The sequence below is a fragment of the Hemitrygon akajei genome, chromosome 11, assembly GCF_048418815.1.
Source record: "Hemitrygon akajei chromosome 11, sHemAka1.3, whole genome shotgun sequence".
NCBI lineage: Eukaryota > Metazoa > Chordata > Chondrichthyes > Myliobatiformes > Dasyatidae > Hemitrygon > Hemitrygon akajei.
Genome location: NC_133134.1, coordinates 35,587,493 through 35,615,434, shown reverse-complemented (window position 1 = coordinate 35,615,434; position 27,942 = coordinate 35,587,493). Strand labels below are relative to the sequence as shown.

Genomic DNA, 27,942 nt, shown 5'->3' with positions numbered 1-27,942 from the left:
TAAGGGAAATAAGTTTATTTTAATCCCTTAGAGTTTGATTCCATACATAAATAACAACAACATTACTGTTAAATCAATTTCTTCTTTTATCTTCAATCCTGAAATAACCTTTATTAATCTTCCCATGACACAGTTAACATATCATCTTAATAACAGGAAAATAGTGAAAGCAGTTTCATTTGGCATTTTCTGACAACATTTAAATACTTTTCACAGTTATTATTACACATTCCAGCTTTGTTTTGGACACAGTATTGATAATAGTTTGAATGAACTTGAGTAATGTTAGATATTATGTATTATTTTTATAAGATTATACTTTGAGTGATCCACCTAGACAAATATAATTCTTTTCATGGGGATTAAATTTTAATTTAATATTTATAATAAACTATATTTTAGTGCAGTTGCAGTGTTCCTTCATGGGAAGTCAACCTGCTTTTAATTTGTATTTCTCTGCATAATTTCTTTGTCTAAAAATACAGCAACTTGAATTCAATATTTGAAAAATAATAATTATTCTTATTGAAAATATTAAATTGAGATTAAAGTGCCACATAATAGCGAGATAATCATTCAAATCTCTACTGAGTTGCTTCGATACCTCTTTATATTCTTCATTGCACCAGACCACACTTAAAGAGACCTATTAGAGTGTGTGATGGGATGTAGTTTGACAATTCCTATCTTTAAACAGGGCGCCTTTGACAGTAAACATTTTTAATTGCTAATCTAAACTGATGTTGCAATATTGGATTCCTGTGGTATTTCTCATGCTGTTTGGGAACTTTGGGTGGCGAGCAAAACAGATGGTCGCTATTTTGGTGCCTGTTTGGTGCTAACATCCTAGGTGAATTGCTATTCCAACCCAAGTAAAGCACATTTTGAACCTTACACCCCATCACTTATCGCATACCTTCACAAATAGGTGCAATTCATATTCAAAGCTTTTCTCTTACATTCTTTAAAAATAAGATTCTCCTCTTTCTGTACACCAATCTTTGCATTGGAGCCAAAGATTCAATGAGTGCATATTTCTATATATCAAAGGCAAAAATATTAAATTATTTTCATTCTATTTCATAACTGACAGATTCTTCAGCAAAATGATTTAAAATTTCTATATACATTCATGTTTGGGGTTCAAAACTGCAGACCTGATGTAACAGCAAGGTAAATCACATCAGCTTTCATTTGGTTTTTTTTCCATGACTGGTTACATGGATCCACATTGACCTGGGCTTGAGACTGGATTAGCTCTGCTGTCTTTCTTCACAAAAGGGCTATTTTGCAGAGAGAACAGGAGTAAAACAGGAAAGTACTGGAATCTTGAAGTATAATGGGTGTAGGGAAAATTTGGGTATATGTCTGTTATTTTTGGTTTGGTATAGAAACAGCTTGACTTTAATTTCCATGGGGTTGAATTAGCATATGCAAGGGAACTACTCAAATATGTTAGTTATATTCCAAGTTGACAATTTTTCTCATTTTCACTTTCCTTATATATTATAGTAGAATAAAACTGTTATCCCTAGCAGTTAACATCCACCACAATACTGAATTTATATTTTGGAGTTTGATTGCCTATTAAGCTTCCCATGAATTAATCTAAATCGGCATGAAGATGAGCAGACAGATCTGTAAACATGAAAACAGAAAAGGCTGTAAATATTCAATAGGTCTCCAGCACCTATGGAAAGAGTACACAGTTTTTGCTCAAAGGCCTAAACCTGCTGGAATGTTTTTCTGTTTTATTTGCAGATTTCCAGCATCTGGAATTCTTCTGGATTTTCAGATTGTGGAGATGTGACTAATCTTCCATTCAACTGGGGTTTGGTGACAGGATGATGGATATCATAGGATCCAATATGTCAAGGAGTTCACTGATGTATTTCTGATGGACATTTCTATTTCTTGCCTTGGCCTGATAAAGACTGAATAGGAAAAATGAGAATAACTCTCCAAATAAGCTCTTTACTGCTGCCATTTGGAAAGATGCGCAAATTAGCTCATTGCCAGCAGAAATTGTAGAAAAGAGTTTACTAACTGCAGTAACTGTCGGTACACAAAGACAAGAGTTGTTTGGGAATCAATGGTTAATCGAATCAAATCTTAATTTTTTTTTGTTTTCTTCAACATTACTTTTTAACGATTTACAAATGCACTAGTGATGTGCAACAAATTGTTGTTTTACTTAGTTTTAAGAATCACCCAATCAGTCAAAGAATATTCTTTTTAGTTTCCAATCAGACTAAGGAGGTTGTTCTATCTGATAAATGTTGGAGGGGGACAGAGGTGGGGTTGTAGTAAGTAATGGAAACTTGGAGCTAAGCCAGTCAGACAACAGGTCATAGAACAGAACCTACAAGGACACATTCAACCAGAGTTGGCAAGTTAGCCTGTTTAGTGATGATCCTCCTCTGTTTGAAGAAGATATCTGATCCACTAAACCTGGCAAATCCGTCTGAAATCTCAGAACTTACTGAAAAAAAATCCAGCAGTGACATAGCCGGAGAGTATCGTTGCTTATGGTACAATGTCTAATGATACCTTTATCATAAAAGATCACGTTTCAATTCATTAGACCACTGTTATATAATGGTGGGCTGCAGATCTGTATCAGAGAATTCCCAGATATAATTTCGAACTAGTCTAATGGTGCATAGAGATAAGAAAAAGCTTGCATTTATGTGGGCCATGCATGACCTCAGAATTTCACAACTACTATACAATCAATAAAGTACTTTGCAAGTGTTGTCACAATGCAATATAGAACACACTTCAATCAACTTGCACATATTAAGATCCCACAAGCAATAATTTGATATTGACACAAGATCCTCTTTTTGACAGGCTTGTTGTGCAGTGGCTGAGATACTGGGGAGAATTTCCACTGTTGTTGCCATGGACGTTTTGTGTCCTTTTGAGTGTAAATAGAACCTGAATATAATATTTCATCAGAAAGGTAGTATCGTTGGCTGTACAGCACTCTTTCGAGTCCTGAAATGGAGCATCCACCTGAAGTGCTCAAGTCTTAAAGTGGGTTTTAATTCAAAAGATAACAATGTCTCCAGCTGACCCTTGATTGCAACTGGTTAAGTGATCTCAAGAAGCTGAAGGAAAGTCAAAGAAACCTTCTGATTTCTTGCACAACTTCCCAGAAGATAGTTTTAGAACTAGTTAGGTGTATGTGAGGGCACACAAATTATGCATGTGGTTACAGGATATGGATGCAACAGTAACGGGGAGCTGCATTTATAGTCTTTCCAAATGAAACCACAAAGGAAACATAAACTTATTTATACAGTATTTCTTTAGTTTATGCCAGGATGTCCCAAATATGATTACAGCAGCCAAACTGCAAGCTACAAACACCCAGTTATTTAGTTGGATACCAAAGAAAAAGATTGAGAAATAAGGGGAAGAGAGAGCACCCATAAAGAATTTCAGAAATGAACTAAGATCCAGAATCATTTTAACTTGGATACAAAAGCTTCTCTAAGGGCTGCTCAATCTGCCAGAGGTGGAGGGACAAGTATTAACCCATACCACCAAACTCACTCAATTCTTTGTGTTCGCTAATCTTTAATAATTGTTAATAATGACTGGATCCCATTTTCCCATACAATGTAGACATACTGTATTTAACAGGAAAAGGTTGCTGATAATGTAAAGCAGTAGGAGCAGGCCAGGTGGCTTTGCAAGTCTGCTTTGGCATTCATGATATCATGACTAATCTGACTTCAACCTCAGCTTCATTTTCTTGCTTATGACTCATAACTCTTGCCTCCCCTCTGGACTAAGTGTCTATGTTTGATTTCAACAAATGTTTAGCCTCTATAGGTGAGGAGCGGAAATCGCTGGCCCTGATTTTTATGAGTGGATCAGCCGTCCAATTTCATCATCAACATCACTGATTCATATCATTTTACCCCCTTTGGATTTGGAGGCCTGCTATGGGTGGCTAAAATGGTGGAGCTGATGACTAAGCCCCTAGAGGATCTTGTGACAGAAAGGGCTCAGAGCAAGTCCCACCCACAAAATCTCTCCAGAACATTTTGGTAGACAGGCAAAGCCCTGTATTGGATGTTTAGAGTCATTAAACCAAACCATTCAAAATAGAATAATTAAAAACCTGAACAACTATTACCTTTTTCAGTTAAAGGAATAATTCAAGCCAAAGCATTTGAAATCTGCTCCTTAATTAAAATCATTAAACCATGCCCAAATAATAAGACACAAGTTACTTATTTCTTAACCTTTCCTCTTTTGCAGCCATTCAACCTCTGTAGAAATGGATATGTTCAAGGGTCATTTGCATCTCCAACTTGGTACTGGATTCAGGGGCCAAATCCATTGCAGTGGATTGCAATATGAAAATAAGCAGCAGTGCTCTTCCAGAAAGTTCTGGACTTCTATATAGTCTAGAAATGACTAAAATCTATTGGGAATTGTACTGAGAAGCACCAGCTGTTCCATGTGGAATGTCTAGAAAAACTCAGCAAATTGATTAACTGTAGGAATGTAGGCTTGGGGAATGATGGATGCAACATCTTGCTTTGAAACTTATTGGGATATATGCAACTACACTTGACAACCCATCTTTGGACTCTACTAGTGTAATTGGAATCACAAGCAGCACATTTACCCACAAGCCCATTGGAGGGAACCAGATACAAAAACAGTTAACATGCTTCAAAGACACTTTAAATGTGATTGTCCCTTGATATTATGCTTCAAAACTGAGAAAAATCGAGCATACTCTGACAGTAAGAAATGTAAACAGACTATTTTACAGACATTTCACCAAAAGATCCACGCTAATCACAGAGGAGTATAAAAAAGGGTAACATTTAGTACAATATTGGCTAGAATGAGTGGTGGCACATTTTACACTATTGTTATGGGCTATGAGATGAAATGCAATTATTAGACCTTTAGCATAATCTTTCACAGGACTGATATTTTTGCTCAGTATGGAGTTAAAGCATGTGGTTTTTCTTCTGAAAATAGGCTGGAATAGGACTAATGAATGTTGCATTTTCTCTTCTGCAGATACATTATCATCGGTCTGCCATGCGCGCATAATGACTCTGAAGACAAGAAACTACTGGAGTATAACATATTGCACAATGTGTTCATGCTCGGTCATTTGCAATATTTCTATTCTGCTACTGGTATTCATCAATGCTCTGTGTGATCACCTCATATCTCCCACTGCACAGGAGGATACCAGTAATTTACAATTCTGTCATATGTCTCCATTCGGTCTGTATCATGGTTTATTTATGAAGTTTTTACCCTTATTTGCTCATGCTCACTTTTTAAAATATTTTACAAAGCCTGTTGTAATGAAAAGGTGCTTTTGGTGGAGGCTCACCAGAAGTCAGTTTAGACACACCTTCATCAAAATCATTCATCCTCCTTTTTTGATCTCCAGAACACCACAGGAAATTTTACAAATGAGAAATTCCAATTAAAGCTAGTTAAACGGGGACAGCCAGGGCATGTAGTGTAATTGACTCCAAATTTCCAGTGTTAGACTGTACCCTCTGCCTCATTATTTCACTCTGTCTTGTAGGCTGTTGAAAGTGCAACAACTAAGGGGAACACATGTTAGGATCAGACAGGAAGGGGATATTATTTCTTCTGGATTGAATAGCAAAAGTAACTTGAGGGCTCACATTACAGACCCCCATTTTGTTCCAATTTTATTTTAACTCCTAGAAAATAGACCGAACATGAGAATTCGCTCTTTGTAAAGGTGTGTGTATTCTGAGAGATAGTTTTTCTGCAGTGAGATGCTTATCCAATTTTCAAAATTGGTAACCTCGAATTTAGCTGTAACACAAGATGAATGAAGGAATAAAGCTTCCTTTTTTCTACCACTGACATACGCTTTGTCTTTCCTTCATGCAAGTTCCATTAATTTAATCAGTGAGAATTTTACACTTAATTTCCTGTGTAGAGATTTCCCAAAATATAAGTCAACATTACCAGATTGATAAAATGTGAGGAACTCAAGGAATCACCCACTTACCTAGGATGGATTTGTACTCATAAATCAAGGGGAAGGACGAAATAATTCATTGCCTTTATTTTGACTCTGTGTTAATGATTAATCTTGATATAACTGCTAGCTAAAGATATGCATTTTTCAGCTTAAGTTTGGTCATTTTCATAGAGTTATACACGGCAGAAACAGACCCATCAGCCTTCTGAATCCATGCCATCTACCCACACTCGTCCACACAACTTCGTTCTCCATAAATTTGCATCAACTCCCTCCAGATCCACCCCACATCTGCACATTAGGGGAAACTTCCTGTGACTAATTAACTTAACAACCTAAAGTCTTTGGAATATGAAGGGAAACATGAGCACCCAATCGAAACCTAATAAATTACAAGGAGAACATGCAAACTGAACCTCTGATTAGAATTGAATCTATTTGCTGTGACAGTGGTGTGAGCTTACTTTAGGATCTCGGGAACTCAGTGTAGAACTCTCACTGTAGAGGAAAATGATTTCCTAAAATAAAATGCATCAATCAAATGAGAAGGCAGTTCAGCAAACAGAATAGAACAACTTACATTACATGGGAAATACAACTTTTACCATAGGTACATTTTAAATGATTTCCACAGACTCTCAAAGTTCATGCCTTCCTAAGAATAACTGCACGTACATACACACATATCTTAAATAAATGTCAAAGACCACCACCGTTTGCTGTAAATGCTTGTATTTTGTGCAGAGAGGGCTCTGTATCTTTAAACTATTTCAGAGGACTCTCAGCAAGCATTTGCTTAAAAACCAAGTATTGATGAGAGTCTTGTCGGAACTCGGGAGCAGCATCATTTACGACCAGGATACCTTCTTAAAGCTGACTGGTTTGCATGCAGCCATTGGGTTCAGCTAATCTCTGTGTTGTGCATGTATCAGGAAATCGACTCTTTTCTTGTTTCTGTTCAGTTGCATCCTCAATTCCATTGGACTTGCATGAGCACAGAACCTTTTGGAAACTTTTCTTGAAATTGTCTGACAAGAAACCATACAGTATGGGGTTGGCACAGCTATTGGCATAGGAAAGGACCACCAAGGAGGAATATATTCCCACAATGACAGGTTCCTCAGGCAAGGTGGAAATTAAGTTAATGATATTTAGGATGTAAAACGGAAGCCAGCAAATAACAAACACAACGACAATGATGATCACCATTCTAGTAACTTTTTTCTCACACTTTCTTCGCTTGGTTGATCCAACACGTACGCTGGATGACTTGACTTTGATTATAATCAGGAGATAACAGAGACATATTATTAACAGTGGGCCAAAGAAGCCCAGCACTGCTGTGTATATGATAAAGGCGGCAGACCAGATGGCCTTGGGCTCTGGCCAGTTGATATTGCAAGTATTTATTTCCTTTTGCACCTCAGAGTATATGATGAGTGGGAGGACAACCACAATAGACAATACCCACACTGAGGCATTGATCAACTTGGCTATCTGGGGTCTGCGCCATTTGGTAGATCGAATGGGGTGTACCACTGCGAGGTATCGATCAATACTCAATACAGTCAAACAGAAGATGCTGGTGAATTGATTGATGCCGTCGACAGTGAGAATCAGTCTGCACATAAAAGATCCAAATGGCCAGTAGCTCAGGGCATTTTGGCTGGCAATAAACGGCAGTCCAAGCATAAAGAGCTCATCTGCCACGGCGAGGTTGAGGATATAAATATTGGTCACTGTCTTCATCTTGGCATAGCGTGCAATAACATAGATGACTAGAGTGTTCCCACTGAGTCCTATTATACAGACAATGAAATAAACTACAGGAAGCACAATGGTGCTCACACTGGACATAAATGGGTCTTTATTAGTCCAATTACCATATTCATTACTGAAAGATGTGACATTGACTTGCTCTGTGCTTTGCTCCCAGAGAGGGTCAGTAGATATCTTTGCAGTCTCCATTCCTTGCAATGTCGTCCTCAAGGTCTTGCTCTCAACAAGACTGTTTTCATGCCCAATAAGCCCCTAGGGGGAAAAAAAAATTGATAAGATGTTGAAGTCATGGCGTCAAAAGAAGTGGTTTCCTTTGGCGTATGATCTCCAGAAAAATGAAGCATTTTGTTAACATTAGAACTTTAGAGCTAACATCAGGACCATGTTAGGAAAACAAAAAGTCATTGAAGCTGGAGTCTATTCAAAATTTCAAAATCATGTTTGTTTGAAAAGATAAGAAACACAGAAGGCAGGTGGAGGGTTATGATACAAATCAGGTGTGATCTAATTGAATGGTGGCACAGGTTTGTCAGGCCTAAAGGTCTATGTAATGATTTTCAATTTGTTAATTGTTAACCTGATGTTTGCATAATTCAATCCATACAGGATGTTAGTTCAGGGTACAGGGCAGGACAGCTAAGCTCTGCAGATCTATGTCAGATCTCCCTGGTGTTCAAAGCATGTAATGCTTTTGTTTTAATGGATCGATAATATAAGAACCTGCTGAGTTAATACCAAGGAAATGAACGGTGTCCTGTGACAAAGTCAAAAAGATAATGGTTGCTTGAAAATGGTACTGATTTAGAAATAATTATAAGATTTATATCCAGTAATGTATTGTAAATTGCATTTTAAAAAAGACTTGCAAATGCAAGATAACAGTGCAAAGAGTGTGGTGCCTTGTATCTTTTCATTTTTTCAGGTAAATGCTTATCTGTATCTAAACACACATTGTGTTCTTTTAATTCTCAAAGCTTGTAAAGCTCCTCTGTGAAATCCTAACACTCAGTTTTCTTTAGAGTGGACAGAAATGGATGAAGTGACCAGGCTTGTCAGCTGTGCTCATCACTGCTGAGTCAGAATGTTGTGGGGTCATGCTATTCCAGAGGCTATATTCTTTCAGGTTGGTCCAGTCAACTGTTGACAACACCGCAGTTTCAGATAAATTGTCTTTCCATTGAGGGCATAAACAGAACCCCTCCTGTTGATGTAAACTGCGTATTTTTAAAGGCAATCTGAACCTGTAGTCAACCTGACACCAGAGTGCATTTAATTGAAACTCTCCGAAAGAGTGAGAATTACTTCACTCAAATTTTCTATCTTGCTTACACTCCATGGATTTAGTATGAATGAACAGCCAAAGCCTCAGCTACATTTACAACTTAGACTGCTGACAATGGTTTATTTTTCAGTTGGTGGATATTACCAAGAATCCCTGAAGCTAGCAATAGAAAATTTGGTTTGTTTGCTACTCGAAGCAGTTTCGAGATGGAAATATCTTTATGAATAATTCAATAAATGTAGAAAAATCTGTACAATAATAGATGAGCCTCTCTTAGGACAATGGGTCACTGTTTAGCACCAAATGAACTGAGATTTAATGTTTTAGAACCACTTTAAAAAGAATTTAAATCAAAGAAGGCTGACAACACAAACTTTGTCAATAATATTTACCTTATGACTCCTGACTCAGTCTTAACCTGGTCAAAGATCTGAGAAAATGAAAAATTGCTGCGTATTCTTTCAAATAACAAACACAACAGGATCATATATAACTCCAGCAATTGGAAATTATGACACAAAGACATACCGTGATAAATACTTGGGATGAAGGATCAATTACATTCAGAACTGGATAAGCAGAGGGTTTTTGCCCCTTAGAATGTAAAAGGTGAAAGAAATATTATTACCATTACCAACCAGTAATGAGATCAGATATTTAACTTATCTTGCAAAAGAACTGGGGGAAATAATACTTTTTTCACATTATATATATATTGCCTGGAAGGATAATTGAAACAGACTTAATTATGCATTTGAAAATGAACTGAGTACACCTGAAGGAAAACATTTGGAAGAGTACAGTGGAGTGGAGCTAATAGCATAGCTTATTCAAAAACCTGACACACTCCCAAGTGGCCAAAGGGTCTTCTTCTGTTCTGGGTTACTTTATTTCAAATCATCAACATTTGGTTTCTAGAAAGTAAGGTAATAAGCATAAATAATGTTTTCACATGTCTGTCTGGTTAAATAACATACAAAGATATTCTGTTATATTTTAGAAATTATATAAGGGCATAAATAAAGAGATTTGCTGCATTGATTCGACGTTTGAGTGAAATTATTCATATGGATAAACTGAAAAAGTTGTGGTTGTTCTTGTTGAAAATCAGAAGTTGTGAAGGGAGTTGATAAAATATTTAAAATCATGATGGTGTCAGGTAGGGTAGAAGTTCCTTTTGATGAAAGGATAAAGCAGCTGGGAACATAGCATGAAGTTATTTAGCAAAGAAACCAAAATGATATGGGGACTGTATTGTTTCGCACAAAAAAATACACAGCCAGCATAATATCAGAGACAGATGTTAGGATTCAAGGGGAACAAAATAAGTTTCCGAATACAATGATTTTGTAGGGCCATTGGGAAGTGGACAGGAGTTGAACTAGCTGGATTCCTCTTAATTGAGCTTATATGAACTTAATGGGCCTAATGCCTCCATCTGTTCTGTAACCATTCCATAAAATTTATTTTTCCTAGATTTGTCCCTAAAGTGTCTCAGCTCTCTTGACTAAAAGCTGCAGTTATATGTCAGAGAATCAAAGTAAACTGCAGATTTGCCAAACTTGGCTGGAATCTTCTGTCTTTAAGCCAAGGCATTATATTGGAAACCTACTTAATGAAAAAATCTGGGTGTTAATGTGATCACTTTCATAACCTCAAACTGTCTTAAAGCTTTTTATTTTAACCATTCTGGATATTTAGCCATCAATTTATACAAATTGCAATGGGAAAATGATAATTTTCCTTGCTTTTAGGAGCTCTAATTGAGAGATAAATATTGAACTGAGAGCAAAAGACTCCACTGGTTAGCTTCGAATGATAACATGCAAAATTCCTCATCTAATTCAATGGGGAAACAATAATCTATAAGCACAAGAGATTCTATAAACTTTGGAAATTTTGAGCAAAATGCTGGAAGAACTCAGCAAGTCAGGCAGCATCTATGGAGGGGAATAAATAGTCGCTATTCCAAATGTTCCAAGGCATTTTGCAGGCACACTACCAAACAAATTTGACACTGAGTATATGAGGAAATATTTTCAGAAGATTGACATATTTGAAAGGAAGGAAGGGAGAATGAGGAAGCAGAAATGGAATGGATTCCACAATTTAGAGTTTTGGTAACTGACAATTAAATGAGTACATTTGAGACTGATCTGGAAATTCAAACAAGGGAAAACCACAAGACTGGAGGTAGGAAGGTGCAAGACTGTGAAAACAATAGTGAGAAATTTGTGCCTAAGGATTTGCTTGAGTTGGAGCAAATAGGATGTAGGTCAGACTGGCAATAGTGGTTGGCAAATAGGACTAAATCTGAATTTAGGACACAGACAATGGAGTAATGCATGACCTCAAATTTATGAAAGGAGCCAATACAGAGGGAGCCAATTTAGAGTGTATTGTTATGATCCCAGCCCCCTCCTTTGTGAGAATCGCCAGAGCCCTAGTGAAAGGGGGGTCAATGACCCAAGAGAAGAGAGAGATACGTGCGGTGTCTCTCGTTTCATGGCGAGGCAAATCTGGCGACTGTGGTCATTGTCTCGTGGAGACACCTTTGTGAATTGGGAACTGTACTACGTGTATACCCTCAGGGCAACGTGGGTGGAGAGATGGAGAGAGATTGCATCATCCCAACCTGATTGACATCTGAGACCCCGTGAGTTCAGATAAAAGAGGGGTTGTAAAGACGGCCCCCCAGACGCACCAGAAGACATGCTAGAAATCCTGTGACAGCGTTTAATAGCGACAGCCAGTGGTGGGGGTCGTGTGCGTCTTTTCCTTGCCTGGGATTGGCGACCTCACCACGAAAGAACGGCTTAGCTACAGGGGAGGCCGCAAGTGAGCGTCCATTCCCCAACGAGTCTCCGACGAATCGAACTCCTAAAGGTTGGAAAAACCCGCCGGGTAACTGTTTCATTTAATCTCTATCTCTCTCTCTTTAACAAAGTGCACCAACGCGACACCACAAAAGACGGCAGCTTGTGGAACTGCAGTGACCGCAAGAGACTTTCAGATATACAGCGGACAATATATACATTACCCCTAGACAACGATAGAGTTTATTTCTTATTGGTTATTACTATACCTGCGCTTTAGATTGAGTATTGACGACTTATGGTATCTGAATGTTTGTATTAACCTTACTTTTGTGCCCCTTTATAAATAAAAACGTTTGAAAATGGTACCATCAGACTTCAGCGGACCTCTCTATCTTAGCTGGTAAGTGATCCAGTTACGGGATACGTAACAGTATTGAAATACTGTTACTCCCTCAGGGAGGAACAAAGGCACAGATGAAATTTTCAGCAGGAGGATAATGTCATGAAATAAACGAAAACTATTAGGGTACAAAATAGAAGATATATGACTTAACTGGAGGTAAGCTATAAGCAAAGTTAAAAACAATTGGATTCAGTTTCATACAGCTAAAATAGAGGGTGCTAAATTCAATAGCTGGGTAAAAAAGGTTGTGACGGTGACTTATAGCAATGGCTGTTCTCTTTTCAATATTTCTAGTCCTAAAAATTTGACAAGCAAATCATTTATGGAAGGGTGGAAGGATTAATTCAGTGGTGCTGAGACAAAATTGAATGTTATCAGCATAAATGTGGAAGCTGACACTATGCTTCAGATTATATCAATGAGAAGCAGAATATAAATGAGAAATAAAAGGGGGAAATGATAAATTAGTAGTAATACATGGAAACAAGTCAAGATATTTCAGATAGTTCTCAAGGCATAACTAATAGATAAAAATGGAATCTGTTGAGTATAATTCCATTTATGGAAAGGATCTGGAAGAAGATGTTGTGGCCAACAGTCTTTAAAAGACAAAACTATAACTCCTTGCCCATTTCCAAGAGCTCTTGGAAGGGGCTCTTCCAAGGATCCCCGCAGTACCATTGTATAGGGAATTCCAAGATTTAGATGGTACATATTTCCAAGTCAGTGTGAAGTACAACTTTCAGAGGAACTTGTAGGCTGTGCTGTTCTCATGTGCCTACTGCTCTTGTCCTTCTTGGTGGTGGAGATGAGGGAACAGGCTTGAGACACTACAATTTGTTTTATAGATGGCGGTCAGGTTGCAAAGAAAATGCATGGTTAGCGAGGGGGATGAGGTGCCAATTAATTTTGTCCTGACTATGATCATACAATCATAAGACACAGAAGGTGAATTGGACCATTCTGCCCATCGAGTATGCTCCACCTTTCGATCATGGTTGATTTATTATCCTTCTCAATTGCTTTCCCCTACTTTCTCTCCATAAACTTTGATGCCTTTACTAATGAATAACCTATAATCCTTCACAGCAGCATGTGGAAAAGCTCTGGGGGGGTGGGGGTGTGAGATGTCAGTAAGAAAGCTTTTCACTGCGGGCTGACTAACACTTATACAGTAACTATGATATTCATGTGCATTCTTCAGGTGAATTTCTCATCATTGTTGACCCCCAGGATGCAGAGGATCTGGCTTTCAACAATAATAATGGTGCAATGGTGAAAGATAGCTGATTAGACCTGTGCTAGAGATGCTCATCATTTGCCTCTGTCGTGACCTTTGTGTTACCTCTCACTTTTTGTCACGTGTCTAAGTCTTGTCTTAGTCTTGTTGCTAGCAGTCCAGAACTTTCACCTGCTGAAGACAAGCTTTGAAAAAATGATGAGGAATAATTATGACGTACGTAAATGGAATGCTATTTATGATTTAGATGAACTAAAAGTACTTCCAAACTTGCAAGGACCAAAGCTTGACTGAGAAAAAAAAATCTACTGATTTAACAGATGATAGCTCACTCATCGGTTTGGAATGGTAGAGGAGAGTTGAGATGGGATAATACTTTACATGATTGGTGTGTCTGTTTGTTGAAGATTGAGATAAAGTTGGCAGATCGGAGATAAGTGTGTCATTATAGGAAGGGATGGAACTACAGGGAATATCAGCTAATACGGGAGCTGATCGTAGGCTAGGAGGCAGCTTCCCATCTTAACAAGAAAACATTTGATAGTATAGTATCACAACAGTATTTCTGATAAGAGTTCGGCTCTGTGGGACTGGCTCTGACAATACAGTGGGATGTTTATCTGTAGCATTTCTAGTTTCCAGCATTATTGCCGGCTTAAGCAAGTGTTCCACTGGGACAGTATGAATGTTTGTAAACCTGCCATGTCTCAAGTTGGGAAATCTGCCTGCTGAGTCTGTGTCAGCTCAGAGCTGACACCAGCATACCAGTCCTCCTTCAAATGAATGGGAGAAATCAGCTGTTGGGAAAAAAGTTGAGTAATGCTTTTTTGAAAATATAGTTAAAGATGTTTGTGCCATATTTTAGTCTTTTAAATTAAGAGAAAAATGTTTTAACATTGTTTTTACTGCTTAAAGTGATCTTAAGTGGTTTTCAACATTTACAAATGATAAGGTCATCTAGAGACATCCTGACAGGTAGTGAGGTAGGAGGATATGGAGGTGGGGGAGTCAATGGTTGATGGTGTAGAGGGAGGCCTCACTGACTGTCAACTGTCTAAGTTATTCTGTGAGTGCAGCTGATGCACTGCACCATGCCAGGGGTTAAAAAACAGTCTGCCCGAAGACAGGCAATGAGCTAGGTCAGGGCAGCAGATCAACTGGCCCAGAACATCCAAGCAGGTGCACTGCCAAAAGAGGCAGTGGTTTCCAGTCAAGGCATTAAACTGAGTCCTAACTTACCTTTTAAACAATAGGAAGTTAGCTGGTGTTCTGTGCAGGGCAATGAAAATTGAAGTCCAGCTGTGCCAAGGAGGGGATTAGGATACTCTACTTACCTAGGCTTTGGTTGGCCTGCATGTTGCTTATGGAATTTGTAAATGCTTTTATGCTCCTTTGAAGAAATATGGTCTGCTCCTACTCAAGCAGCTCAAAGTGTGGATCTTACAGCAACTTATGTTGGTAGATTTTAATCACAGTGTTGATGCCATTTATTTGAGCTGTCAAACTGTAGTTCTGTCTGCCTGGCTTATTTACTGATTATAAACAATCTCACAACATTCTCTGAAATGCACGGGAAAGCTCCCTTTAATGTTTTGATTACTTTCTAATCTTATAGCTAACATATTGGCCATTATTGCATTGTTGTTGCAACACACACAAAATGCTGGTGAAACACAGCAGGCCATGCAGCATCTATAGGGAGAAGCAATGTTGACGTTTCCGGCCGAGACCCTTCGTCAGAACTAACTGAAAGAAAGATAGTAAGAGATTTGAAAGGAGGAGGATGAGGGGGAAATCCGAAATGATAGAAGACAGGAGGGGCTGGGGTGAAGCTAAGAGCTGGAAAGGTGACCCTACTCAGGATAGGGTTTCCCTTGTCCTCATCTACCACCTCACCAGCCTCCGGGTCCAACATATAATTCTCCGTAACTCCCGCCACCTCCAACGGGATCCCACTACCAAGCACATCTTTCCCTCCCCCCCTTTCTGCTTTCCATGGGGATCGCTCCCTACGCGACTCCCTTGTCCATTCGTTTCCCCCCCCCCCCATCCCTTCCCACCGATCTCCCTCCTGGCACTTATCCTTGAAAGCGGAACAAGTGCTACACCTGTCCTTACACTTCCTCCCTCACCACCATTCAGGGCCCCAGACAGTCCTTCCAGGTGAGGTGACACTTCACCTGTGAGTCGGCTGGTGTGGTATACTGCGTCCAGTGCTCCCGGTGCGGCCTTTTATATATTGGTGAGACCTGACGCAGACTGGGAGACCTTTTTGCTGAACACCTATGCTCGGTCCGCCAGAGAAAGCAGGATCTCCCAGTGGCCACACATTTTAATGCCACCTCCCATTCCTATTCTGATATGTCTATCCATGGCCTCCTCTACTGTCAAGATGAAGCCACACTTAGGTTGGGGGAACAACACCTTATATTCTGACTGGGTAGCCTCCAACCTGATGGCATGAACATTGATTTCTCTAACTTCCGTTAATGCCCCTCCTCCCCTTCTTACCCCATCCCTGATTTATTTCCCCCCTCCCCTTTTTCTTTCTCTCTCTGCCCATCATTCTTTGTCTGTTCTCCATCTCCCTCTGGTGCTCCCCTCCCCCTTTCCTTCTCCCTAGGCTTCCTGTCCCATGATCCTTTCCCTTCTCCAGCTCTGTATCACTTTCGCCAATCACCTTTCCAGCTCTTAGCTTCACCCCTCCCCCTCCGGACTTCTCCTATCACTTCGCATTTCCCCCTCCCGCTCCTACTTTCAAATCTCTTACTATCTTTTCTTTCAGTTAGTCCTGACGAAGGGTCTCAGCCCGAAACATTGACAGTGCTTCTCCCTATAGATGCTGCCTGGCCTGCTGCGCTCCACCAGCATTTTGTGTGTGTTGCTTGAATTTCCAGCATCTGCAGATTTCCTTGTGATTGCATTGTTGTTTGTGGGATGTTGCTCTGAGTAAGTTGGCTAACATGCTTCCCAGAACATATCAATAGCTCAGCTGTTGTTGGCTGTTAAATATTTTGGAATGAACAAGTTTGCAAAAAATGACATACAAGGGGTGATTGATAAGTTTGTGGCCTAAAGTAGAAGGAGTCAATTTTAGAAAGCCTAGCACATTTATTTTTCAACATAGTCCCCTCTTACATTTACACACTTAATCCAGCGGTCATGGAGCATACGGATCTTGGACCTCCAGAGTGTCCACAGCAGGGGTGATTGATAAGTTTGTGGCCTAAGGTAAAAGGAGATGAGTAATACAGCTCTCAATAAATGCAGTTCAACACTTTGAGTGATTATGCAGAAAATTTGAAGTTAATAACTCATCGGAGTGATTGATAAGGTCATGGCCTAAGGTAGAAGGTATACTTACAGAGAATAGTATGAAGAACAAACAAAAATAATCCAGTGAGCATCAGCTCTGAGGGAGAAAACAGTCCATTAATGAGAGAGGATAGAGGAAAATGGCCAGAAAGGTTCAAGCAGACAGGCAGGCAACGGTAACTCAAATAACCATGTGTTACAACAGTAGTGTGCAGAAGAGCATCTCTGAATGCCCAACACATCAAGCCTTGAAGTGGATGGGCTACAGCAGCAGAAGACCACAGACACACTCTCAGGGGCCACTTTATAAGCTACAGGAAGTACCGGTAAGATGTTTCCAGAAAGATGGCGGCACACTTGGACGCAGCAAAATTCCAGGTCCAATCAAAGATGTATCTGTTCATCTTGTACATCTCTTTTATGATCGCAAGTCACTGCTGGATCCTCAGAGCATCACTTACTGCAAGACTATCCCGTTAGCAAATTGCTTGATAGTGATGGGGCTGGACATATTGTGTACTGTTGTTATGTTGTCAACTGGATCTGTTGCATATCATTGAATCTAAATAGTGCGCAGTCCAGAAAAAAAGGTTCAAGTGATTGTCTTGGACATTTTTATTGTGATTGCAAGACCCTGTTGGACATTGGTAACAGTTCACTGGTTCATTGGAAATAACAGTGGCAAGGGAGCTGCTTTGCCTCAGTTGTTGTGAGGAAATGGCCCTCATGCTGCTGTCACCAGTGAAGGAGACACCGGAGCTTGCTGTGTGCCACTGGATTTCATACTGAGTTGGTGGCTGGTCCCTTCTGTTGATGCTGTCCTCCAGTGATCATTTAGCGCTGCCCTGCAGTGTTTGCTTGAAGCTGCTCTCCACTGTTTACTCGGTGGAAAAACCAGCTGTACGTGGACAATACAGGGACTTGGGCTATAGTTTTCTCCTCTTTGTGATTGTACATTTTTCTAAAAATGTAACCAAATGTGCTATTTACATTGTGTGCTTTGAACAGCGTGCAGTGTGTTGTTGGTAGTGTGTTTTGCACCTTGGCTCGGAGGAATGCTGTTTCATTTGATCCAAGATCCAAGATGGCGGCGTGACGCAGCTTGCAGCGGCCACTCCGGAACTGATTATCTGTTATTTGTGAAGTGGTGTGCCGTGCGCAATCATAATCGATTGAAAACGGACGTGGGAGCACGGAGGAACATCGGGAAATTCCAGGAAGACCTTCTTCGTTGCTGCTGCTGCTGTGAGGTCCGGGTCTCTGCTGGGAAGAACAGGCCCCCGGTCCTCGGGGTTGCGTTGCCGATGGCCATTGGCGGGGCCATCTTAATATGCTCAGCAGAGGATGGTGCTCGGAGAAGCTGTGCCGGAGGGGATGGTCGTCGGCTCAGAGGTTTGATGGACTCAGGTCGCTTTCGGTGTGTGCTGCGTCTGCGAGGCTGAGTCGAGCGGTGCCTTGGAAGTCCATAGTGGGGGTATTCCCTTCTGCCGCCGACATGGGATGACGAGTCTGTCGGGACCCTGGGGACTTGTGGAAACTGTGGTGATTTCTTTTGAACTTACAGTCCTTTAACATCTTGGACTATTTTTACTGTGCCCATAGTCTGTTTTTTTTATCAGATATGCTATTGTTTGCACTGTTGTAACTATGTGGTTTTGTGCAAGTCTTGTAGCTTTAGTTTTTGGTCTTGTTTGTCTGGTGGATTTGGAGCTCCTTTCCGGGGAATGCGCTAAGATGGTAGCGCAATATTAATATGCAGCAGCCTCTCCGGACTCTGGGTTGGGGATTGCCAAACGTTATGTGGATTTTCTGGTGTAGTCTATTTTGTCATATGCTTTTGTGATATCATTCTGGGGGAATGTTGTCTCATTTTTTAACTGCATTGCATTTGTGATTTCTAAATGACAATAAACTGAATCTGAATCTGATTTGGCTATATTCAGGTATGGCTGAATGATAATTAAACTTGAGACTGGAAACTCCAACTATATCATAGGCTTCATGAAAATCCACTCATTAATACTCATTGTCATTGCACGAGGAGCCTGTCATACCAGTCAGCTAATGTTGGTTCCATTAGAAAGGAAATAAGTAACATTGGATAGTGCCCATCTTTAACAGGCAGCTTGCCTTTAATAATGCTCCACTTCAATGCTAAGTCTTTGGATCAAACAAAGACAAGATAAGCAAAAGTAAATGATTTCCAATTTTCATTTTGAGCATCAGAGAAATGTTTAATATTATTATTCATAAAATGAAATTGGGCAATATAAAGTAATTTAGGGATAAATTTGATTTTGTCAATGGTAATGGGAAGATATACAGTTGATGACTGACCGGATATCACAGATGTGGCACAATCAATCAAGGTTAAAATGACCCCATTACATACAAAAGACACAGTTATGGCATGACCTGTGGAGAGTGCTCACTGCTGTACCTACAAATACATCCAATGGAGATGTATAGAGGATATGAATATTAAATCTATGAATTAGATAAGCATTAGAAAAGTTCCTATTAATCAAACCTTCCCTTTTTCTCTTTGATTCATTTTTTTCATTTTAAAGTAGTTTTAGAGATGGATGTCTCTCCTTTGTAAGTTATAATTATTTTCTTGTGTACAAGGAATTTTGTAAAAGTCCTAAGTATATTTTTGCATTGGAAAAAAGGATCTAAAATCCTTTAACTACTTTGATCTTTATCAGGGTGAAAGTAACTTCAATTTGTTGTTGTGGGATTATAGGTAACATTACCATTTTAATCTATTTGTATATAATACATTGGCAAATTTCTTACCAGTATGCCATAACGTGGCACAATGGCTTACTTTCATATCTGATTGTTATTAAATTAAATTTTCAAATTGTTCTTTCATTTGTAATATGTAAACAAATTGTTAGTAATTCATACATGGGCGTTTTCCCTTTCATTTGATTTTTTAGTATCTGCCAAATTTTCTTATAGTCAACAAAGTACTTTGGAAGTGTGGTCAGTCCTTAACATTAGCAGTTAACTCGTGCATGGCATATTCCAACACACAACAGCATGATTCATATTTTCACAGTCTGAGTAATATTTACGAAGAGATAAATATTCTAAACATACATTTTTACATTCAATTAAGAGAGCAGATGACGCAATAGCTTAACCATGTAGCCCTACACTAAAGAGTGTGCTTCAGCTTCTGTACTCAAGTCCTAGGGAAGTTGCTCGAAGTGACAGTGTTCAAACTTCGGGGCAAATGTGTCACCTGTTGAGCAATGATGATTTTAACCAAGTTCCTCTACCACCAGGCAGCTTGGACACATAGCTAATTCTCACGAGCTACAGCATATTTCTGGACCCAAAGATCATTAAATACTTGTAATCAGTGTGACACAGTTAAAGAACTTCCAAATGAATCATGCCTAGTGCATATTCAGGCACTGATGCTCTAGACTGTCAATTCAGTAGTGTATTCAGGCAATATTGCCTCGAAAAGTGGTATTTTTAAGGAGCAATGTTAAACAATTTGCCATTGCCTAAAAGGGTTAAATTTCCAAGGCAGGTGTCATGCACAGCTTCTATTACTATGAATATGGAGGATTAAAGGTGTTGCTTCATGATGATATTTAGGATGATTGAAGTAACCTGCAGGCCATCCTCAATGAGGGCAGAACCCAAAGCAATAGAAAAACTCATGATGAAACTGTTAGAGTTAGTGGCACTTTTCACAAAGAAGGTAATAGAAATCCATAGCTCCTCTAAAAGTATGCTGACACTGAAAGTTAATTGAAAATTTCAAAATTATATGAAGAGATATGGATGTAATTGAGGTGAATATATTTATGATTCAACTTACCGATGAACGACAAAACAGGTGAGTGGAATACTCATTTTCCCAAGATCCCTTTGCTTTGTTGTGCATAAATCCTGGCTTATATTTCAAGGAAGTATTAAATGCTGTAGTACCAACTCTTAGGTGAAGTATTAAACCCTTATGCTTCTTCGGATGAATATATAAATATCGGTTTCTTAAGGTTGTTACCATTGGGGGTGGAGGTGGGGATATACCACCACTACTAATTAAATGTTCTCAATGATGTGCATCTCAAATAGCCTCTAACAGACAAATCTAACTCCTGGCCTTCATGTGTGGCTTAGCTAGTAAGCATGGTGAAAAAGTGTCTACTGACAGGAGAAGGGGCAAAGGTGGGTTACTGATACCTTAAAAGAAGTCACTTCAAGCAGATGGAGCTCGTCAGCCATGGTTGGCAGTTCATCTAGGAGAAGAGAAACACTGATCTCAAACCCCACACGAGCAAATCTGCAGATGCTGGAAATTCAAGCAACACACACAAAATGCTGGTGGAACACAGCCTTTTGTGTGTGATCTCAAACCTCAGCTGCTTTGTGTCTATGTCCATTCATGTGGAAGGCTTCAGGAGTAAACCCCGAGGAAAAATTCTGGTGCTGGAGTCCCGAAGGCAGTCCTACATGGAGTTTAATGCTGACTGGCAGCTCCAGCAACACCACTGGTGCCAAACTGTATCTGCCTCTGCTGTTTCTTTGGATTCATCAGCTGCATGGAGAGCTGGAACCTGCTACATGGGCAACAGCTGCTCTACATATTGTACTGCCCTGTCTTGGGTACTGGCTTGTGTTTCAATGAGATATCCATGGTAGAACTCAAGCAAAGGAGGGCCTCAGATATAAATATCTCATATTGTTATTGCAGAAAAGAACTTGAGGGGTTCTCTGCACTGTCATGTGCAACTTTTACCCTGGGAGATTCACTAAAGTATATCAGCTGGTCACTGATTACACTGCTGTTTATGGGGTCTTGCTGTGTGCAAAGTGTTGTTAGACTACTGAAAGAGGCCACAATCCGTTCAATCCTACTTCTTTAGTTGCAATAAGTAGTTTGGGCTATCTCTAACAATCCCTAGAAAAGACAGGGTGAAAACAGAGGCTTCATACCTCATTTAATCTCCTTGGTACAGCCCACAATGATTTAGTCATTCCAATTTCAACACTAATTGTGTTTCCTTGTGATTGCAGTTGCAACACTAATCATCAATCACCCAGTGATCCCTATCTGAATAGTGACCCTCACTTCCCACTAATCCCAGACACAACACTTACCCTCATTCCCCAGCGATTCCAGTCCCAACACTGACCTTCACTTCCTTCCCAGTAATCCCAGTCCCAACACTGACCCTCACTCCCCAAAGATCCCAGTCCCAACACTGACCCTCACTCCCCAAAGATCCCAGTCCTAACACTGACCCTCACTCCCCAAAGATCCCAGTCCTAACACTGACCCTCACTCCCCAAAGGTCCCAGTCCCAACACTGACCCTCACTCCCCAAAGATCCCAGTCCTAACACTGACCCTCACTCCCCAAAGGTCCCAGTCCCAACACTGACCCTCACTCCCCAAAGATCCCAGTCCTAACACTGACCCTCACTCCCCAAAGATCCCAGTCCGAACACTGACCCTCACTCCCCAAAGATCCCAGTCCGAACACTGACCCTCACTCCCCAAAGATCCCAGTCTGAACACTGACCCTCACTCCCCAAAGATCCCAGTCCGAACACTGACCCTCACTCCCCAAAGATCCCAGTCCCAACAGTGACCCTCACTCCCCAAAGATCCCAGTCCCAACACTGACCCTCACTCCCCAAAGATTCCAGTCCCAACACTGACCTTCACTTCCTTCCCAGTAATCCCAGTCCCAACACTGACCCTCACTCCCCAAAGATCCCAGCCTAAACACTGACCCTCACTCCCCAAAGATCCCAGTCCAAACACTGACCCTCACTCCCCAAAGATCTCAGTCCTAACAGTGACCCTCACTCCCCAAAGATCCCAGTCCGAACACTGACCCTCACTCCCCAAAGATCCCAGCCTAAACACTGACCCTCACTCCCCTCCCCAGGGAACCCAGCCTAAACACTGACCCTCACTCCCCTCCCCAGGGAATCCATTTCCAACACTGACCCTCACTCCCCAGTGATCCCAGTCCTAACAATGACCCTCACTCCCCAAAGATCCCAGTCCTAACACTGACCCTCACTCCCCAAAGATCCCAGTCCTAACACTGACCCTCACTCCCCAAAGATCCCAGTCCTAACACTGACCCTCACTCCCCAAAGATCCCAGTCCTAACACTGACCCTCACTCCCCAAAGATCCCAGTCCTAACACTGACCCTCACTCCCCAAAGATCCCAGTCCTAACAATGACCCTCACTCCCCAAAGATCCCAGTCCTAACACTGACCCTCACTCCCCAAAGATCCCAGTCCTAACACTGACCCTCACTCCCCAAAGATCCCAGTCCTAACACTGACCCTCACTCCCCAAAGATCCCAGTCCGAACACTGACCCTCACTCCCCTCCCCAGGGAACCCAGCCTAAACACTGACCCTCACTCCCCTCCCCAGGGAATCCATTTCCAACACTGACCCTCACTCCCCTCCCCAGGGAACCCAGTCCCAACACTGACCCTCACTCCCCAAAGATCCCAGTCCTAACACTGACCCTCACTCCCCAAAGATCCCAGTCCGAACACTGACCCCCACTCCCCAAAGATCCCAGTCCTAACACTGACCCTCACTCCCCAAAGATCCCAGTCCTAACACTGACCCTCACTCCCCAAAGATCCCAGTCCGAACACTGACCCTCACTCCCCAAAGATCCCAGTCCCAACACTGACCCTCACTCCCCAAAGATCCCAGTCCTAACACTGACCCTCACTCCCCAAAGATCCCAGTCCGAACACTGACCCTCACTCCCCAAAGATCCCAGTCCCAACACTGACCCTCACTCCCCAAAGATCCCAGTCCTAACACTGACCCTCACTCCCCAAAGATCCCAGTCCCAACACTGACCCTCACTCCCCAAAGATCCCAGTCCTAACACTGACCCTCACTCCCCAAAGATCCCAGTCCGAACACTGACCCTCACTCCCCAAAGATCCCAGTCCGAACACTGACCCTCACTCCCCAAAGATCCCAGTCCTAACACTGACCCTCACTCCCCAAAGATCCCAGTCCGAACACTGACCCTCACTCCCCAAAGATCCCAGTCCTAACACTGACCCTCACTCCCCAAAGATCCCAGTCCGAACACTGACCCTCACTCCCCAAAGATCCCAGTCCCAACACTGACCCTCACTCCCCAAAGATCCCAGTCCTAACACTGACCCTCACTCCCCTCCCCAGGGAACCCAGTCCCAACACTGATCCTCACTCCCCTCCCCAGGGAACCCAGTCCTAACACTGACCCTCACTCCCCAAAGATCCCAGTCCTAACACTGACCCTCACTCCCCTCCCCAGGGAACCCAGTCCCAACACTGATCCTCACTCCCCTCCCCAGGGAACCCAGTCCCAACACTGACCCTCACTCGCCTCCCCAGGGAATCCATTTCCAACACTGACTGTCACTCCTCAGTGATACCAGTCCTAACACTGACCCTCACTCCCCAAAGATCCCAGCCTAAACACTGACCCTCACTCCCCAAAGATCCCAGTCCTAACACTGACCCTCACTCCCCAAAGATCCCAGTCCGAACACTGACCCCCACTCCCCAAAGATCCCAGTCCCAACACTGACCCTCACTCCCCAAAGATCCCAGCCTAAACACTGACCCTCACTCCCCTCCCCAGGGAACCCAGCCTAAACACTGACCCTCACTCCCCTCCCCAGTGATACCAGTCCTAACACTGACCCTCACTCCCCAGTGATAACAATCCCAACACCGATCTTCACTCCCCTTCCCAGGGATCCCATTTCCAACACTGACTCTCACTCCTCAGTGATACCAGTTCTAACACAGACCCTCACTCCCAGGGATCCCAGTTCCAAATCTGATCCTCACCCTCAATGATCCCATTCCCAGCACTGACCCTCACCACCCCAGTGATCGCAGTCCCCACTGACACTTACTTCCCAGTGATGCCAGTCCCAACACTGAACCGCACTCCCCGCTGCTCTCTGCCCCAACACTGACCCACACTCCCCGCTGCTCTCTGCCCCAACACTGACCCGCACCCCGCTGCTCTCTGCCCCAACACTGACCCGCACCCCGCTGCTCTCTGCCCCAACACTGACCCGCACTCCCCGCTGCTCTCTGCCCCAACACTGACCCGCACTCCCCACTACTCTCTGTCCCAACACTGACCCGCACTCCCCGCTGCTCGCTGTCCCAACACTGACCCGCACCCCGCTGCTCTCTGTCCCAACACTGACCCGCACTCCCCGCTGCTCTCTGCCCCAACACTGACCCGCACTCCCCACTACTCTATGTCCCAACACTGACCCGCACTTCCCACTGCTCTATGTCCCAACACTGACCCGCACTCCCCACTGCTCTCTGTCCCAACACTGACCCGCACTCCCCGCTGCTCTCTGCCCCAACACTGACCCGCACTCCCCACTACTCTCTGTCCCAACGCTGACCCGCACTCCCCGCTGCTCGCTGTCCCAACACTGACCCGCACCCCGCTGCTCTCTGTCCCAACACTGACCCGCACTCCCCGCTGCTCTCTGCCCCAACACTGATCCGCACTCCCCACTACTCTATGTCCCAACACTGACCCGCACTCCCCGCTGCTCTCTGTTCCAACACTGACCCGCACTCCCCGCTGCTCTCTGCCCCAACACTGATCCGCACTCCCCACTACTCTATGTCCCAACACTGACCCGCACTCCCCGCTGCTCTCTGCCCCAACACTGACCCGCACTCCCCGCTGCTCTCTGCCCCAACACTGACCCGCATTCCCCGCTGCTCTCTGCCCCAATACTGACCCGCACTCCCCACTACTCTATGTCCCAACACTGACCCGTACTCCCCGCTGCTCTCTGCCCCAACACTGACCCGCACTCCCCGCTGCTCTCTGCCCCAACACTGACCCGCATTCCCCGCTGCTCTCTGCCCCAATACTGACCCGCACTCCCCACTACTCTATGTCCCAACACTGACCCGCACCCCGCTGCTCTCTGTCCCAATACTGACCCGCACCCCGCTGCTCTCTGTTCCAACACTGACCCGCACTCCCCGCTGCTCTCTGTTCCAACACTGACCCGCACTCTCCGCTGCTCTCTGTTCCAACACTGACCCGCACTCCCCACTACTCTCTGTTCCAACACTGACCCGCACTCCCCGCTACTCTCTGTCCCAACACTGACCCGCACTCCCCGCTGCTCTCTGTCCCAACACTGACCCGCACTCCCCACTACTCTCTGTCCCAACACTGACCCGCACTCCCCGCTGCTCTCTGTTCCAACACTGACCCGCACCCCGCTGCTCTCTGTCCCAACACTGACCCGCACTCCCCACTACTCTCTGCCCCAACACTGACCCACACTCCCCGCTGCTCTCTGCCCCAACACTGACCCGCATTCCCCGCTGCTCTCTGCCCCAACACTGACCCGCACCCCGCTGCTCTCTGTTCCAACACTGACCCGCACTCTCCGCTGCTCTCTGTCCCAACACTGGAGAACACAGTGCCGAATATCTGTATACGCAACAACAAGCGTCCGATGTTCACAGTTGTAGAAGAGAATAAACTAACCTCGCAGGTTCTTTTATTAACCTAATACTGCAGTAATTAACTCATGTCTGGAGTTAACCCTTTGCGGATAATGGAATGACGGCCGGCCCTGAAGCTATGGCCAGAAGGCAAAAGCTTAATCTGTCGTAACGGAACCTTGAATGGAAATGTAACGACTATTGTTAATACGTGCATACAGTATCTCCGTCCAATGCACCTGTTCTGGAGTAATTTCTTCTGAATGCTCTTCTAAATCTTTTCCTTATTGATCTTGGGTTTAATTCTAAAATTGTCTTTGGATTCAATTATTTGAAATGTCATTTCATTGGAATAAACCTTTTCCCGCTTCTGGTCTTCCAGCGACGAGGAAGAGTTGAAACGCGGCGGAGTAACGCACATCAGATAAACTCGTGCCTCAGCACCATCGGACTTACAGACCGCCCCGCGACCCAAGGCAAAGTGCGATAGAGCCAACAACGTGAACCGGTTGGTGTGTCCCCACCACCACAGTGACCGCTTTACATGAAGTATATTATTAGACTCGAGCTACGGCGCGATCCAATCCAGAAACTGGCCATTCAGCCCGTTACACCAGTCCCGATCCCTTGAAGGAGCCTGGCCAGCTCATCGCATTCGTCCAGTCCTTTCCCCGTAGTCGCCGGCCCATTTTAACATGACATTGCTTTACAACAACCTGCTGCTTTTACCGGAATCTGTCCGCTTAGGGTGAAATACATAAGCAATCTTCCTAAAATTAAAAAAAAAGTTAAAATACAGATTCGGCTGCTGCATGCTGGAAATCATAGGGACCATGTCAAAACACTAGTCAGACTATGTGAGTTTAAATAAACACGTTTCTGTTTATCAATCTGCACTTTCTGTTTACCTGTGGCGAGATTTCCAGCATCTTCGCCATTCAGCAGCGTAGGCTGAAGATCTGAGCAAGTCCCAGGGAAGTGTGACGAGAAGAGGGTTTTCAGTCAGCCCCCGACCTTTAAACTGGCTGGAGCTGGGTGACTCAGTGCGTTCGAGAAGGCGAGCTCTGCTGGTGACCGTGGTATGCAGGGCGAGTTTGCAGAACACACGGAATCCTGTGTAAGTGACTGGCAGATTAAGAGGGAGAGAGAGAGGGAGAAACACACACACACACACACACCCACACAAACACACATACACACGCACGCTCACATACACACACAGGGTATGTGCGAAGGCTGCACTGTGTGTAGTTAGTACTGGAATGGGATGGGTTGTGGGGGGGCAGTCTGAGATCAGCTCTTACTCTTCTCTCTAAACAAACGGTAGATTGGTGAGAGTGAGCATGAGTCATCAGAAGGCAGAAACACAGTCCATCTCATTGTTGATGAGAGTCTTGCCCACATCCAGGTTAAACCGTAGGATTCGGGCAGTCGGTAACTGACTAACATCAGACCGTTTCCTTTTGAAACTAAAGTGAATCACAGTACCTGTTCTCGCTTTTCTCCGGGGTGATTTCTCTCTCTCACGCTGTCCCGTCTGCCTCTTGTTTGCGCTGCTTGTGACTTATTTTGA

The 27,942-nt window shown here is 43.0% G+C and overlaps 1 protein-coding gene across 5 annotated transcripts; it reads right to left on the bottom strand.

Annotated features, from left to right (window-relative positions):
* On the bottom strand, nt 1-27,942 carry LOC140735480 (somatostatin receptor type 5-like). 5 transcript variants are annotated; one of them, XM_073060617.1, is made up of 3 exons: nt 27,278-27,624; nt 9,603-9,668; nt 1-8,044 (listed from the first exon to the last, which is right to left on the bottom strand). In XM_073060617.1, exons 1-3 carry the CDS (start codon nt 27,305-27,307, stop codon nt 6,881-6,883), a joined length of 1,260 nt encoding a protein of 419 aa, XP_072916718.1. In that variant the 5' UTR covers nt 27,308-27,624; the 3' UTR covers nt 1-6,880. The 5 variants fall into 5 exon arrangements, with proteins under 5 accessions (XP_072916718.1, XP_072916722.1, XP_072916720.1 ...); XM_073060621.1 differs by lacking the exon at nt 27,278-27,624 and adding an exon at nt 26,303-26,379; XM_073060619.1 differs by lacking the exons at nt 9,603-9,668; nt 27,278-27,624 and adding an exon at nt 27,858-27,942.

What these genes read in the sequence shown, in the direction of transcription:
- LOC140735480 (XM_073060617.1), bottom strand. Translation starts at nt 27,307, where the DNA reads ATGGCGAAGATGCTGGAAATCTCGCCACAG. An exon ending in TGCTGGAAATCTCGCCACAG is followed by an intron (nt 9,669 to 27,277) that starts GTAAACAGAAAG and finishes TTACATTCTAAG; the next exon opens with GGGCAAAAACCCTCTGCTTA. An exon ending in CATCCCAAGTATTTATCACG is followed by an intron (nt 8,045 to 9,602) that starts GTATGTCTTTGT and finishes TTTTCCCCCTAG; the next exon opens with GGGCTTATTGGGCATGAAAA.